This window comes from Eschrichtius robustus, chromosome 17 (genome assembly GCF_028021215.1).
Source record: "Eschrichtius robustus isolate mEscRob2 chromosome 17, mEscRob2.pri, whole genome shotgun sequence".
In the NCBI taxonomy this organism is placed as follows: Eukaryota; Metazoa; Chordata; class Mammalia; order Artiodactyla; family Eschrichtiidae; genus Eschrichtius; species Eschrichtius robustus.
Genome location: NC_090840.1, coordinates 24636087 through 24652613, shown reverse-complemented (window position 1 = coordinate 24652613; position 16527 = coordinate 24636087). Strand labels below are relative to the sequence as shown.

At 44.9% G+C, this 16527-nt stretch overlaps 1 protein-coding gene across 2 annotated transcripts in view; it reads left to right on the top strand.

Moving 5' to 3' along the window:
* ZNF704 (zinc finger protein 704) overlaps positions 1–16527 on the top strand; it is a 226042-nt gene that overhangs the window by 13201 nt on the left and 196314 nt on the right. Inside the window, exon 1 of one of the 2 annotated variants that reach the window (XM_068525661.1) lies at positions 4877–5377. The exons of the other annotated variant lie outside the window; for it this stretch is intronic. Coding sequence (XP_068381762.1) covers positions 4877–5377 — 501 coding nt within the window. Of the gene's footprint in view, positions 1–4876; positions 5378–16527 lie in introns of those variants that run through there. 2 annotated transcript variants of the gene reach the window in all.

The window sequence follows — 16527 nt, the reverse complement described above, 5'->3', positions numbered from 1 at the left end:
AAAGACCTTAAAGACTACAACTCATTAATCTTAGAGTTGTGAACCCTGCCAAGATTAGGGGACTTAACTATTCATATGGCAAGTAATCCTCAGATCTGGATTCAAACCCAAGTCTCTGGGATCCCAGTCCAGTGTTCTTTCCATTGCCTTTCAAGTGCCAATATGAGATGACTAAAATGATCAGGAAACAAACAAAATCTCTCTCTTGTCTACACACACACACACACACAGACACCCCACACCACCCCAAAATAGCAAATGTGTCACATAAAAAAGAAAGTAATTCTATCAGTTTTATGCTCACTAAAAATAATAATAAATTGAAAAAAAATCCAAGTCTCTGGGAGGTATTCTAAAGAACTGTGTAGAAAGTACATTGTGTTGTTAAAGAGGGTTTGAGTTAATTGCTCATGGAAGAAACATTTATCTGGGTGGAGGTTTATGCTTGAATTACACAGGCTTTCAGCTTGAAGGGTGTAATAGCTGAGTGATTCTCTAAACCTTAATCTATTTTTCATACGGTGGGATGACAGTCATCATCTGAAATCATTTTTAAGTTTCCCAGAAATGTGGAAAAACTAAATCTTACTTTTATAACTTGTGTAAAGGGCAAATTTTTACTCTTAGTTTTAAAATAATTTTTAAAAGGAGCTGCCACTCTCAAGGAATCCATCTATTTAAGGTTCTCAAGGACATAAATGAGCTCTTGTGGGAGGGTAGACATTTGTTATATTTCTGCCCTGGTTATGGTTATCCTTGATGATTTGGGGAGTGTGATTATTCTTTTTCTGACTCTTGGATTTTTAAAAATTGAACAGAATGTTAAATTGAGCCTGATTTTCTTTGTACAATTTCTTAGTACATGTAAAAAAAAAATGCTTTGGGTATCTTTGGGGCTCAGAATTCAAAGGTTTAAGAATCATTTAGGATCAGAAGAAACAGGCACGAGGCAGGCAGTTGCTCTATGGTTGTGGGGTGGTGCTTACTTCAAAGCCCATCCTCTGTCTTCCTCATCAGTGCTTCTCAAACTGTTCAGCCAAAGTGTGCAGGATGCAGAGGAGAATTGATCCTATCCAAGGGAAAAAGATAGAGTTCATTGTAATGCTTGAAACAGCCCGCTGCTGCAAGTTTCAATCAACTTTTACATTATGATCTGTACTGTTCTTAGGTTTGTTTTAATATATTTATTTATATTAAATATAATATGAAATATATATTTGAGAAATACATAATAAATTTTAATAAATATAATTATAGATCATTATCAATAAATATAATAAATTACAAATAAGAAATAAGAAATTAAATATATTAAATAAATATTAAGTATAAATATTTACTTCTTTATATTAAACTTCCAGCACTCTCTACCCCTCTTCTGCTTTATTTTCCTCTATAGCGCTTATGGCATCTATGAAATCATAGAGTTCACTTATATTCTCTGGTGGTTATCTACTCTCCTCCCAGTGAGGGTTATTTTGTTCGCTGCTGCACACCAGTGCCAAGAACAATGCCTGGCATTTAGCAGGGCTCAATAAATACATATTGAATGAATGGTGGCGTGTTTTAAATGATGTTAAACCAGATTCTCTGGAAGACGTGCCTTCTGTGTCCCATGACTTAGAGGCACACCTCATCCTCAGTGACAAGTGTTCCCAGTACTAGAAGTAAAAATATGTTATGTTTGGGGAACAGAGGAGAGGGAAGCAGCACTGGCTCCTCCCCACGTGCCTGGCATCACGAGATATTTCTTGACTTCTGAGCCATGAGTGCCATGAGCAGTGCTCCATGAGCCCATGTAATGACATATTTCTTGATTCCTGATGAATCAGGTAATTTGAGTTTATTTCTCGCTATACGTGCTCTGATTTCATGAGGCTGGTGTGCAGTGGCCTGAATTTGCCTGGATAATACTGGTCTCCCTGCCCATCTAGATCCTTCTCTTCTCTCAAAGCCCAGCTTGCACCAAACCTCTTTTGTGACATTAGCCTTAACTTAGTGGTCCCAATATCAAGGTCAGTCTTTTTCTCCTGCTCAGAGGGCAGCGTCTTGGGCCCAGTGAGGCCAGGGAATGGATGTGTGTGGGCTCCACTGAGGTGGCCTGAGAGAAAGAACAAGTTGATTTCAAAGTACATGTAGCAATTCTGAAAGAAAGTACAATGGTGTAAATTAGTACCTCTTCCACTAAACCACAAACACGAATCAGGAACTCACTTTACTTTGTCTTTCCTCTCAGTTTTCAGGAAAACGCTTACTTTCCATCATCTATGACAGTTTTAGACATAAAAAGCTTACCTTTGGCCTGTCCATAGCCCCTTGATAAGACGCAGTCGGGCTTTAAATGCAGGTTCTTGTAGTCACTGACAGTTCTGAGCTTGCTGAAAGAGGGCTACCTTGTTATTCTTTGACAGTACCCCAAAATACCTTGTTTATACACCACCATCAATACATTTAATGTAACAAGCCCTTAAATAGATCTTCCTTGTGCCAGGCACTCTTCTAAGATGATTACATATATTAACTCATTTTCCTATGAAACAACTTTACTATTAGGAAGGTTCTACTATTATCCCCATTTTACAGATGAGGAAACTGAGGCACAGAAAGGGTGAGTAAAGGCATATAGCTGGTAAATCCCAAACTGGGATTCAGACCCAGGTACTCTGGCTCCTGAGACCACGTGTTTAACCATTAGCCCACTTGTCTCACCTTTGTTCTTCTTCACCAGCCTCCCTGTACCTATCAGCCAACCCTTTGCCTCTGATCTTTATTCTTCCTGGTCAGAGAAAGACCCTGCTGCCTTTTTCTAAAATCATCCCTCAAATGGACCAAGGTAAATTTCTTGCAATTGAAATGAAATCATTTCAGTGACCTTCATTCTTCACAGTCACTGATTCTGATTAGTTTACTTCTTGGCCAACGCCTGCTGTTCCATGCTTTGATCAAACACAACCATCTCTTAAAATGCTCAGACCGTTTTCTCTTCTCTCTCTGAATTCTCCAATGAAATGTTGACAAATGGAAAGCTCAACCGGAAAATGCCTTGATCTGAATGAAGTTTGGGGAAGATGAATCCGGTGCTGATGTTTGGAGGGGGTCAGGGCAGGGTGTGTTATTGAGAAACTGGGTGTAGAAAGCTTGTTAGAAACTTTAACTTTTGTGGTCATGAAATTCTGTAGGAGCTTTGGGAATGGAAAGGAAGGGGTGGATTCAAGAGGCATTTCAGAAAGAACAATGGATTGGACTTGTGAGCAACTGCCTCTAGGAATAAGGTAGAGAAGGGAGTGAACATGATACCGCTATTTTGGGCCTGAATGATTATAATGAGAGTGTCGTTACTTGAAATAGGTCTATCAGGAAGCTACTCTGATTCAGGAAGAACAAAAAGTTCATTTTAGAATTTTTGTCATCATCCCAGTGGAAATGTTCAACAGTTGGAAGACACCATAAGTGAGCATTTAATGAGCTGCCTTCAAGTGTCTAACAGGGCACATGTTGTTAAATCTTCTACAGTAATTACCATGAAAGGGAGCTGAGGGTGAGGTCATCTTTTACACTGGCCTCATGGAGGCACCTGCCGGAGTGTGTGGTGAGTGAGATCCTCCCCAGCTCTCAGCTACAGAGGTGGAATTTGGCTTATGATTTGAATGTAAAGGACACGGCTTACCATACAGCCTAACCCCAAACAGTAGCAAATGACTTTTCTTTGTCACACCTAAAAATCCTGAGAAAGTGACAGTGCCATTAGTTACGTGGCGAACTGGTTATGTGTTTGGTTTCCACACTTGATCTTACTTCGTATTAATTTTTACAATAACAAAGTCAAGTAAATCTTGAACCCTCGCCCCGGTTTGTTTCTCCAAAGGCCCAGACAGTGCCAGTAGTCTACACATTGAATGGTGAGAACCGAAGGCTTCTTGAAATTTAGCCTTATAATCAGGCACTCAAGGTAAAAATGAAGAAATAAAAGCTGCAAGACTTAGCACAGCGCCAAGAGAGCTCAATAGGAAGGGCCTAGAATGGTGTGTTCAAGGAGACGGAGAGATTGGCGGGCAATGTCCTGAAACAGTACCTCAACAATCCAAAGGAGTCTGATGATTCAGGTTAGGAATTGACGCCAAATCTCGGGTTGGTACACCTTCCCCGATTTCATATAAGCTCAAGAGTAGTCGCCTTGCCCGGCAGAGACCATTAAATGACTTGCGGCAAATCTCTTCCTTCAAAAGTCTGACTTTGACCGCCAACCTTACTTCCAGCCAAGTCGATCCTCCTCCCTCCAAAGGGGATAAGCAGCCACGGGTTAGCGTGGGCCCTCGCGGCTGGGCCGACTGTTCGGAAGCACCCGATTTTCGGAGGCTGTGGGAAGGAAAAATAAATCCAGTCCGGGTTTTGTCTGCGCGGGGCGACCGGAGGGCTGCGAGGAATGGCTCGCGAAGAGGGGGGCGGTAGTGGAAAATACACAACACAAACAGCTCGCGCCGGGGCACGGCAGCTGTAGGCCCGGAGCGCGCGGGCCCGGTCGCCGGCCGCATGGAGCGCAGCGCGGCCCGCGGCTCCGGGGCGGCGGCGGCGGCGGCGGAGGCGGCAGCGCGCCGCTCGCTCACACCCACCCCCGCCCGCGGCCGCCGCGCCGCCCCGCCGTAGCCGCCGGCCGCCGGCGTCCCCGCGGGCCGGTCCAGCGAAGGCGGCGCCCGCGCCTCTGCAGCCAGTGGCAGCCGGCGGCCCGGGGAGGCGGCTCCCGCAGTCCCCCGCAGCCCCGCGCCCCGGGCGCCTGCGACCACAGCGGCCGCCCGGGAAGGAAGAGGAGGAGGAGGAGGACGAGGGGGGAGGTGACAAACTCCGGCTCGGCGCGGCGGCAGGCAGCCCGCGGTCAGGCATGCAGGCGCGGCGTCTAGCCAAGCGCTCCAGCCTGGGCAGCCGCCGGGGGAACGCCGCGCTGCAGCCGCCAGGCCCCGCGCCCGCCCGGGAAGGCGCGCTGCCCGGGCTCCCGCCCCCCGCCCCGGCTCCGGCCCCAGCCCCGGCCCCGGAGAGCTGGAGGCCGCCACTACCGCCGCCGCGCAGCGCCGGGACCGGCCCCCCTCGGGCCGCCGGGGCCGCCGCCGCCGCCGCTGCCGCCTCGTCTCCGGTGCTGCTGCTTCTGGGGGAGGAAGACGAGGACGAAGAGGGCGGGAGCAGGCGGCGGAGGGGGCTCGGGCGGGTGCAGGCGAAGCCCCGAGGGGGCGCGGAGGAGGAGGATGACGACGAGGAAGACGAGGACGAGGAGGTGGTCGTCGAGGTGGTGGACGGCGACGACGACGACGAGGACGGCGAGGAGCGCTTCGTGGCCCTCGGCCCCGGCCGCCAGCTCCCCAAGGGCCCGGGCCGGGGAGCATTGAAGGTGCGTGCGGAGTGCGGGGACGAGCGCGCGCGGGACCCTCCGGCTCGGTGAGGGGACGGGCCCGGGGTCCCGGCGCGGCGCGGGCTGAGGCCGGTACCGGGAACCGCAGAGGCTGGGCCGGGAGGGGTGTGTCCGGCGGCTCCGGCGGCCGCGCGGGCAGAGCTAGGGGACTGATGAGCTCACCGCTCGGGCCCCAGCACCTTCACCGGGCGGCCGTTCCCACTTTCCTCCAAGGCCGAGGCGGGCGTGCTGTCTGATGTGGGTGCGGGCAAAGGACGCTTCTCCCGAGCGAGGCGGGGAACTTGGCGATGGGACGAGGTAGGCGCCGGTCTGCTCCCGGTGGGGACGGGCGAGGTAGGAGGCAGTGAGGCTATAGTCCTCCCCGAGGAAGCACGAGTGGCCCCCTTCCCCTTATTCTGAGGACTAGTCAAGCTCATAGGAACTAGCAAACAGCTTCTCTTGTCAATCTCTCAACCCCTCCTGCTTCCAAGAACAATTGTGGATGAGTTGCCGTCAAAAGCGCCTGTGAGGGAACCGGTAAACCTAGAACAGCGAAAAACCAAGTCCCGGTTTATACATGCATTTTGCTGGCATCTTTTGGCAATGCCGCCCCGCCCACCCCGCACCCGCGGCTTAAAACTCGACATTGTTTAGCATTTGGGGTTTTTCCCCCTCCTCAACATAGCAAATGGGAAAAAAATAGGAAACCAGAGAAAGTGGGGAGAATTTGCCATTTAAAATAGACGTGAGTTTCTGCTGAGAATTCAAGCAAAGGCCCTTGTGTACTGAAGCACCGAGAGATCTTTCCGTTTGTGTATCTTCAGGAGATAAGGGCTTTATTATTACACAACTGACAGGCTGGGCTTTCAGGCATGTGATTGGCCAAAGCAAACCACGTTGAGGTTCATGCACAGTGTATGTTGCTAAGAAGTTTTGAGGGCAGCAAGTGGTAAGCAATGGAGTGAGTGATTTTTCTGAAGAGTGGTGCTTAAAATCAACTGAATAAAACTACTGATAGGAGTTTTCAGAAGATATTGGTATTTCAGGAAGAAAAACACATAAACAAATGAGCTTACTAGTTAGAGACTATGAGAAAAAAAAAATCTTCAGGGGCTTGCAGAAAAAAGTCAGCTCCTCAAAAAGTCAGCAGTTCCAAAGAAATGTTAAACATCAGCATTTAGAATAGCCCCAGAGTAGACATGGGCACAAATTTCTTTCCTAGACCACCCTGGAAATACCAGCTCTGGGAGTGAGAAATTTTCAGCAAGTAGTCATTTGGGATGATAGTTTTTGACAGTTGCTTGTTGGAATCCAAACCATGACCACCATCATTACCGTGGTCTAATAAAAAGCCTGCATTGTATGGCTACAGGATATAGCTGGGTTTGGAATTAAATCACATGACATCAGTGACATTAAGGAACAAGAGTAGTGACTCCTTAGCATTTTTGTCCAGAAATACTGAAAAGATGTCTTGTGGTTTGGACAGCGGTTGCACAGTTTGTAATAGAAAAATTGATTATAATTTATGCTCCGTGATCAAAGCAAACCCAATGTAGAAGAAAAAAATCAAATCTATAAAAATAGAAGAACTAGGATGTGATCATTCACACTATCAGAAAAGATTTTTCACATCTCCGAGCAAATTTCTGCTTAATTCTTTCAAAAGGGGCTTCATTTTATATTGTTATGGTTTGCCCATAACTTTTCAGGAATTTATATATTGAGTAGTTTGAGGTATAATTTTTATAATCTTTTACTGCTTTAAAGCCGTCTTGACACTGCATCTGGAGAGGTTTTTCTGATGAATAAAATAGTATCATTTTATTCTAATGCATATATTAATGTCAATCTCTTATATATATTTAGGCATTCATTTATTCAGATATTTATCAAGCACCCAATATGTGCCAGGTACTATTCTAGAACACAGCAGTAAGCACCTTCCAGATGCCCACATCCAGCAAGAGAAGCCAGAGCGACAACCAACCAAACAGACAAATAAATAAGCATGGTGCTTGAGATTTTGATGCATGCCATGAGGGAAATAATGATACCTCAGTGTCTAGGAGGAAGGAGACAGCTTGTAGGGAGAAGGCCTCTCTGAGGAGGGGACATTTGATCTGAGATTTGAGACATGCAACTTGGGAAGATCTTTCCAGAATAACAGTTGCAAAAGTCTTGAGGTGGGAAGGAGAAGAGGATGAGTATGGCTGGAACTTGCTGGAGATACGTCAGGGAGGCAGGTAAAGGCCAGCGACATAGAGCCTGGTGGACCTTTTTAAAGTAGAGTAAGAAGTCTTTGGAAAGTTTTAAACATACAAAATGGTTTGTATTTTTAATAAGGTCATGCTGTGTGGAGTATAGATGACAGCAGGGAGGAGCAGGGGTGCAGTTAGATGGCGATCGTTGAAGTCCACATGAGAGGCGAGGGCAGTTTGGACTAGGAGTGGAGTTAGAGAGGAGGGGACAAATTCAGGATCGATTGTGACGATCCACCTGCAATAACTTGCTGATGGATTACGTGGCGGGGGGGAGGGTGACAGAAAGAAGGGAATCCAGGATGAGGCCCCAGTGTAAAGGTTGGCCAAATGTGCCATTGGCTGAGATTGGGAAAACTGGGAGAACAACAGATTTTTGCGAAGAGAAAAATCAAGTCTTCTGTTTTGGGCATGTTAAGTCCGAGATGACGCTTAGACACTGGCATGGAAACTTCAAGTAGGCGGATGGCTGTAAGGTGTGGAGCTGAGGGGAGAGGCCAAGGCTAGAGAGAGAAATTTGGGAGATGTGTTGATGTCATTTAAAGCTGGGGATGAGAAAGAGAGTGCAGCAGGCCAGAGGGCAGCCTTGGGCCAGACTCTGGGGCACAGCACTGTAAGTTTGGGTGTGGGAGGAGAAGCCAGCAAAGACGATTGAGAAGCAGCAGCCAAACATGTCAAAGGAAAACTAGAAAATGGAAAGTCCATTTAGTTCCAAAAGTAGGGAGTAATGAACTGTGTTGAATACCACTGGGATATGAGTAAGATAAGGACAGAGACATGTTCATTTGGATTAGATAATGTGGAACGTATGGATATCCGTAACCAAAGAATGTGAAATCAGGGATGCAACCCAAGTGGGCTGAGCAGTGAGTAGAGGCAAGGACATAGTGAAAAACTCTTTTGTTGGAAAGGAGAATAGAGAGAGGGAGAGAGCATATGGTTTAGATTTTTTTTAAGATAGGATACAGTAGACTCTAATGTAGTGACTACAGCATGTTGGGAATGATCTGTTGTGTGTGTAGGAAGTGTATTTGTTTTCTGTTGCTGTGTAACAAAGTACCACAAACTTTTTGGCTCACAACCATTCTCCCGGTATCTGTGGGTTAGGAGTCAGGGCCAGGCTTGGCTGGGTCTACTGATGAGTCTCACAGGGCTGCAGTCAAAATGTTGGGTGGGCTGTGGTCTCTTTGGGAGGCTTGACTGGGGAAGAATTCACTTCTAAGCTCCCTCAGGTTGTTAGCAGAATTCATTCCCTTGCCTCTGTAGGTGTGAGGATCCAGCTTCTTGCTGCCTGTTACCTGTAGGCTGCCCTCAGCTCCTAGAGCCCCTCTCCCCCAGCCCCTCTGCCCCACCCCACCTCTACTCCTGCAGGACTTTATTACATGGTTTCCTCAACATGGCCTCTTACTTCATCAAGTCAGCAAGGAGAATCTTAGCCCCTGTCTGCTGGCAAGATGGAGACTCATATAAGGCACTGTAATCCCAGGAGCAGTACTCCATCATCTTTGCCATATTCTGTTGGTTAGAAGTGAATCATGGGTTCCACCCACACTTAAGGGGGGGAGATATGCAAGGGCATGAATACCAAGAGGTGAGGATCGTTGAGGGTTACCTTGGGGAGGAACCGAAGATGCAGAGAAAAGAGGGATAAGTTCAGGAGGAAGGTCCTTAGAAAAGTCATAGGGCAGGGGACCTGGAACCCAAGTATAGGAATTGGTCTTTGACAGACGCAAAGACCCTTCTTCCATTGAATTAGGGAGAAGGTAGAGAAAGTAAGTCCAGATGTGGGTAGTTGTATATTGGATGGTGGTCAGATGAAGTAGTATTCACCTGATGGCTTCTGTTTTCCCCCTGCAGCAGGAGGGAAGGCCATCAGCTGAGAGCAAAAGAGATTTGGGATAAGAGCTAAAGCCAGGAGATAGTGTTGTGGGAGAGTGGGAGAGCAAATGTACCAGGGAAATCAAATAGGTTGCTAGACAGTATCAAGGGCCCATCTGATGTTTGTGGTTCTACCTGTACAGTGTAAGCAGTCTGTGTGGGTATGTGATTTTCCCCACCTTCATTCCATTGGCTCAAGCATAGAGTGATAATAACAAACAGAATGCTAGCTAATGTTTATTAAGTTGTTTAATTACTATGCTAGTGCAAGTCTAAGTGTACAGTCTCATTTAAACTTCATTATATATCCCTGAGTCAGGCATTATTAGATCATCCTCATTTTACTGAAGTGATAAGCAGTTTACGTAAAGATACACAGGTGTTAGGTGGCAGAGCAAGGTTTTGAGCCCTGGGCAGTCTCACTCCAGAGCTAGTACCATTAGGCTTTACACTTCACTGTCTCTTGGAGACACTGTCTCTTGGATTCAGCAGAGATGCAGTTTAGCCAGGTGGGTGAGCAATGACAAGAGAGAGAACACACTGTTGACGAAGTTGGCACTGCTGTGACTATAATGATGGACTATGGGATCTAAGAAAAGTAAGGACAGGAAGGGGCCATGGGCTGGTAAAAAAGTCAGGGGTCAGTGGATTAGAGAAAACAAAGAGGAATCAATAAAATCATTTAAAAAAATAAATAAAATCATTTAAAAGAATGAGAATGAAATGCAGGACAACTTGGGTTCCAAGGTAATGTTAATATGAATGAATATTTGCTGAATACTTATAAGCCAAGAAGTGCACTAAATGCTTTATATGAAGGAGGATCGCCTGAGAAATTATGATTTGGGAATCAATATTCTCCAGCTGAGTATACTGACTTGGATGTGAATTAGCACACCTGAGGCTGTATGGTCACAAGCAGAGCCCTGGTTCACATCCATAGCCTGTGCTTTTAATCTCCCTCTATTTATTTGTGATGTTTATGCCCATTTATATCCAGGAGTATTTGGGAAGGCTGAGGAAATAGAGGCATAGATGCTACTAAGTATCTGAGATGCTTGATTACTGTAATGGACGCTAATTTGGGCTTTAAATGAGACAAGAAAACAAACTTTGTATTACACAGTTTTCAATTTCTGATCGAAGAAGCTTACATATTTATGGGCAGTGGTAAGATTCCACACCCCCCCCCCAAAAAAAAACTAGCCTCCTGGGCCCTTGAATGAGGAACACCAGGTAAATAATATCTCCAACCAGAGCTTAATAATAAAATTAAAAAAAAAAAAATACAAGGACACTGTCAAACGGAGGAAGGATTCTAAAATAAGTTGCTACTCAGTGAAGGCAAAACAGTAGGGGGCTGAGATAACTAGGCTCAGGACTGTGCTCTGCGATGCTGTGTATTAGTTATGGACAAGAGCCGGAGAGTCTGAAGGGATTGATAATGTAGTGTTATAATAAGGTTAGGAGAAACCTGGACCTGAAAGACCGCTATTAGTTCTATCAAGAGTTCATCTATTGGAAAACTGGGAAGATAGTTTGTTTTTTTTTTAATTTTTAAATTTTTAAAGTAAATTTATTTATTTATTTATTTTGGCTGCATTGGGTCTTTGTTGCTGCGCGCGGGCTTTCTCTGGTTGCGGTGAGGGGGGGCTACTCTTCTTTGCGGTACGCGGGCTTCTCACTGCAGTGGTTTCTCTTGTTGCGGAGCGTGGGCTGTAGGCGCGCAGGCTTCAGTAGTTGCGGCGCATGGGCTCAGTAGCTGTGGCGCACGGGCTTAGTTGCTCCGTGCGGCATGTGGGATCTTCCAGGACCAGGGCTGGAACCTGTGTCCCCTGCATTGGCAGGTGGATTCTTAACCACTGTGCCACCAGGGAAGTCCAAGGGAAGAAAGGTTTTTAAGTGAGATAATATATGTCAAAGTGCCCACCTTCAGTGCTTAATAAATATTAACGGAGAGGAAGCTGTTTCATGTGTGCCAGCTCTTTGGGGTGGTTAGCACATCTATTAGACTGTCTCTGGGCTATCAGATGGCTTTAAGAAGCCTTTGGCAGGGACCGTGCAGCAAGCACTGAATTCCAGTTTGCTGTCAAGTATGTGTGTTGCAAATGGTCTGCGTTGGCTCGAGGGGAAGGCGTGTGCTTCTGACACCAGACAAAGTTGTCATTCACTGAATTGTCGACTGCCAGACTTGGAAGGGAAACAGAGATTATCTGGTAACCCAACACCCTCTTTCGACTGCTCAGTACACCAGGACTAGGGAAGGTGAAATGCCTTGTCTGGCTAGGGCTGCTTAGCAGCTTAGGTGGGACCAGGATTAGCACCCTGATCTGCCACACCCCAAGTTCTCGCCCTCCTTGCTGGGTTAGTCCTTTGTGCCTGGGATGATCTGCAGTTAGTTCACTCCCTTAGAGTTGTGGTGAGAAAAATCACAGTTTCCTGAAGTGATCTACCACTCACTGCTTATCAACTTCTATTTTTGGAATGCTCTTCCTCCCTAAAGTACCTCAGGGAAAGGTGGTTTCATTTCCGGCTGTGGGAGGTGGGCAGGACCCTCTGTGAATCCTGTCCAGGTCAGTCCCTCTCCCTGTGCAGTTCCCAAGGGACACGTGTGCTCAGAGGATGATAGAAAATGGCAAATGAGCCCCATTTCATTGTGAACCGAGTTCCCTTCATCTCTGGCATGGTGTGCCTGGTTAAACTGGCCTGGAAGACGTAGTTTATACTCAGCCCTTAACTAGGGCCTCTCCTCCTCCACCAGATTTTACTACTTGTTGAGCCTGCAGTGCCCCATAGCACAAGGGTTAGAAAAGGAGGAAAAGTGAGAAGTCAGCCCTGCCTGGAATCCCCTCACCTGAGCTTAGTGAGGAGGAGCCAGGGAGCTACAGCTGGGATGTCCTTGACCTCTGAGAGCCCCCAGAGCCTATTCATTAGGAAATCTGTCCTGGTCACATTACCCTGTCTTCCTGCTCATGTGGTGCTCAAAGGGAAGAGGAGTGGGAGCCTTTTCCTCCCCACTACAGTGTGCGCAGTCAGAACTTCTGGTCTGCACACGACAACCAATCTTGTACTATGGCTTGATACAATGTCTGCTAAAGCTGAGGGAACTTGACCTTTAATTGTCCTGTCCCATCTCTATTAAGGTAAATGCATGGTTTCCATTAGACTTTCTGAAATATTTGAGAATACTTAGAGACCCTTATAGCCAACCTTCCAGCCTAGTCGAATCTCTGAAATAAGAATGATTTTCTTTGGGTTTGCTGTCCATGTTTCTGGTCATTCCCTCAGGAGATGTTTATTATGGGCCATTGCTTGCCATGTTCCTGATATGCATGTGGGAAACAGCAGTCAATAAGGCTGACTTCCACTTCCGGGGAGCCTACAGCCTGGCAAATTCCTGCCAAGTTGTCGATAAAGAAGTTCAAAGCCCCTTTTCCTCTTTATCCCCAAGATCAAGGTAACATCTGCCGAGAGACCTTGCTTGGCTACCACAGTTTGGGATGTAATTTTGATATATATCCTAAAACGTTTGTAGCCAGTCTATATGAAGAAGATTATATGGCCTGGCCAGGAGGTAATTCCTGAATAGCTAGTCAAAGGATGAGTTTAGATCACCAAATCTGGCAAATAACTTCTGTTGCTCTCATTTACTGGATGAAGTGGAACGGAATATAACTCTGAGATTCGTGTAGTGGAATTAGAGTGATCAAGTTCTCACACTTCATTGAAGATACTATTTGGAAAACCCAGTGTTATAATTTATACATAGGGGAAATAGGCTTGACTCTAGAGTTTTGAAGGAGAGTCCGTAATTTTAGGGTAAGAACTTTGCAGTAACATACAAGAGGGGATCTCATCTTGCAGAAGACCATGGAGCCTTAAGGTGCAAAAAATTAAAAGGGTTCTGCCTGTGCATGGCTCCATGAGGACTAAGAGTGTATAGTCTCCATGCTACACATGACAATTTCCAGTGACACACTTGCTTTCCTTACGTTCTTGTCATAATGGAAGGCTGAGCGAAAGTAAAGCCTCACTGATGCGAACTAATTGGGGATGGCTGGTCTCTCCTTGTGGTGATGGAAGTGTTCTGTATTTTGCCTGTGGTGGTGAATACACATACCTACATATGATAAAATTGCATAGAACTAAATACATATGCACTTGCACACATACACAAGTGAATACACGTAAAACTGGAAAAATCTGAATAAGGTTGGTAGATTATATCAATGTCAATTTCCTGGTTGTAATATTGTACTATTATTTTGCAAGGGTTACCACTGGAGGAAAAAAAAAAGTGCTCCAACATTTTAAATTAAATCCAATTTTTTGAAGGCAATGTGCCTTGCAATATCATTTAATAAAACCTACAGACAGGATAATTTTAGTCCATTAATATGACCTGTGTAGTGGGCTCGTTAGTAAGATGGGAGGGAACATGGTTGAGTCAAAGCAGATGATCCCTCTATATGCCCCCCTCCCCACTGTTTCCTCTGTGTAAATCAAGATGTCAGGTAACAGCCTCTGGGTTCAAATTCTGGCTTCTTCACTTGCTAGTTGCATGGCCTTATCAAGTAACTTGATGTCTCAATGCTTCAGTGTTATCAAATAAAATTGGTATAATATTGTTCTGTCATTGCCTATTGTTATTAAATATGGCCCACAGACCTCCTGAAATTAGACATGGATGGCAATTTATCTCCTTTATGGTTCCAGAAAAGAATCTTTTGTAAAACTTTGTTCAAGGACTCAAAATCCTACAGTTATTTTGACTGTTACAGCCTCCTGCTTGTTCCACACTACCAAGGTATTTCAGAGAGCTGCTTCCTGAAGTGACTTCGTTCATCTGAACTCTGGGGTGTTCCATTGTATCAGTGGTGAGCTTGAATCTTCCCTTTCATCTCAGGAAGCTGTGAGTCATTTATCTACTTGTGCGAAGAGGACAGAAACATTCTAGCTCTCAGGCTCATCAGTCTGTTCAGATCTATAGCTCTTACACTGGAAAAAACCTGGCTAGTAGCCATACAGGCGGGAAAAGGCTTACCACGCATGTTGAATTATGTGTCTATGTGTCGTTGAAGCCTGTGATGGAAATACAGTGATGTAACCTTTCACCTCTAACTTGCACGTGGCTGAGAACCCCTGAGGTGTGAATTCGCCCTTTCCATCCTCCTCTGCACTGGTGTCTACGACCTGTTGTGCTTTTGTTTGGTGAAGAACTCACTGTTCTTTGGGTAGATGGAGACGCAGAGCCCAAAGTATACTTCTAAACTCTTGTAAATACTTGCTTCTACTATTGGAAGATATCTAGATGGAGGAGAAATGGACTCTGGTTAAACAGCATGGGGAAATTCCAGTTAAAAAGAGAGATACAGTTTTGTTTTGTTTTTTTAAACTTTGGATTTATTTATTTATTTATGGCTGTGTTGGGTCTTCGTTTCTGTGCGAGGGCTTTCTCTAGTTGCGGCAAGTGGGGGCCACTCTTCATCGCGGTGCGCGGGCCTCTCATTATTGCGGCCTCTCTTGTTGCGGAGCACAGGCTCCAGACGCGCAGGCTCAGTAATTGTGGCTCACGGGCCTAGTTGCTCCGCGGCATGTGGGATCTTCCCAGACCAGGGCTCGAACCCTTATCCCCTGCATTGGCAGGCAGATTCTCAACCACTGCGCCACCAGGGAAGCCCCAGATTTTTTTTAAGTTATAAAATGTTTTAAACAGAGGAAATTGAATGAGTAGTACAACACCCATATACCTATGAAGAAGTTATTGACCATAGATGCCAAGGGCCATTTTGAATTTCTAAGAAGGTGAATATAGATTGTGGCATTCACATATTTATTGGACTACAGAGCCTTTTTTTTTTTTTTCTGGAACATCTTTCCCTTGGGATACATTTTGGGAAATACCGGTTTAAAATTATTTTTCTAAATGGGAAATCCATGGATAAGTGGTTTATACTTGGGATAAATTACTAAAACTGCATTATTAAAGAAATAAATTGTCATACACACAGAGAAAGGTTAAAATATTGTTAGTGGGTCCTGCAAGCTTTGAAACATTTTTTGTCATAAGGCTGCTAATTTCTTCAGTATCAAGTTTCTAAAAAAAAAAAAGGAATATTTTATGTGGTGAATTTTCACTTTTGTATTCATGAATACCATTCCTGTGTGTGAAATTTAAAAACCGGTAGCAAACCCTACTTCTCTTGGTAAATCAGGCTCCATGATGGGTCTAGTGGAGGAGATAGGAGGTATGGGAAGTGCTATCATGACAGAATTACAAGGTTCCCAGGGAGCAGAAAAACACACGGTGCTGATACCCAGGCAGGTATATTTAATAATATGTTTTCCACATTCTAGAAGAAAAAAGATTGAAAGTATCACAATTGTTTAAATGAAGGGAATGTATAAATTCAGTAGGAGACTAGGATTGACACATTTTCTGTCAACAACAGTATAACTACTGCAAATAAAGGGGTTAAGCATTTGTGAACACAGTACCTTGTGTAAGGACTCTTTACTGGCTATTGTTCAATATTTATTTCAGTATTACCCAACATTTAATGCATTATAATTTTTAGAGGGCTCTCATAACTCACTTGGTAATCTTGGAAGGTGGATTTTATTATCTCCATGTTATAGATGTGGGAAATAAGTGTTGGAGAAGAATAGGGCAGTTTCTGTGGACAAAAAAATACAGAGAGAATTTTTTTTTACCAAATGACATATTTGTCAAACATTTCAGAAAACATTTGGGGCCAACAGATTTAAAAAATAATTGGAATTGTTACCTAAGCAACAATGGAAATTTAAGGAAAGAAGGGCTTTATTTTGCAGTAAATTTTAAATTAAAAGAACATGAAATACAATTTTCATAGGTTGTCATAAACACTTTCATGTAGCTTATTTATTCTTTGAAAGTCGGCTACAAGTGCTTGCTGAAGAACAAACCTCACTAATTTGTATCAATTTGGGTTAGGATCCAAAGTTTAACTTAAAGAACAATTTTTTTTT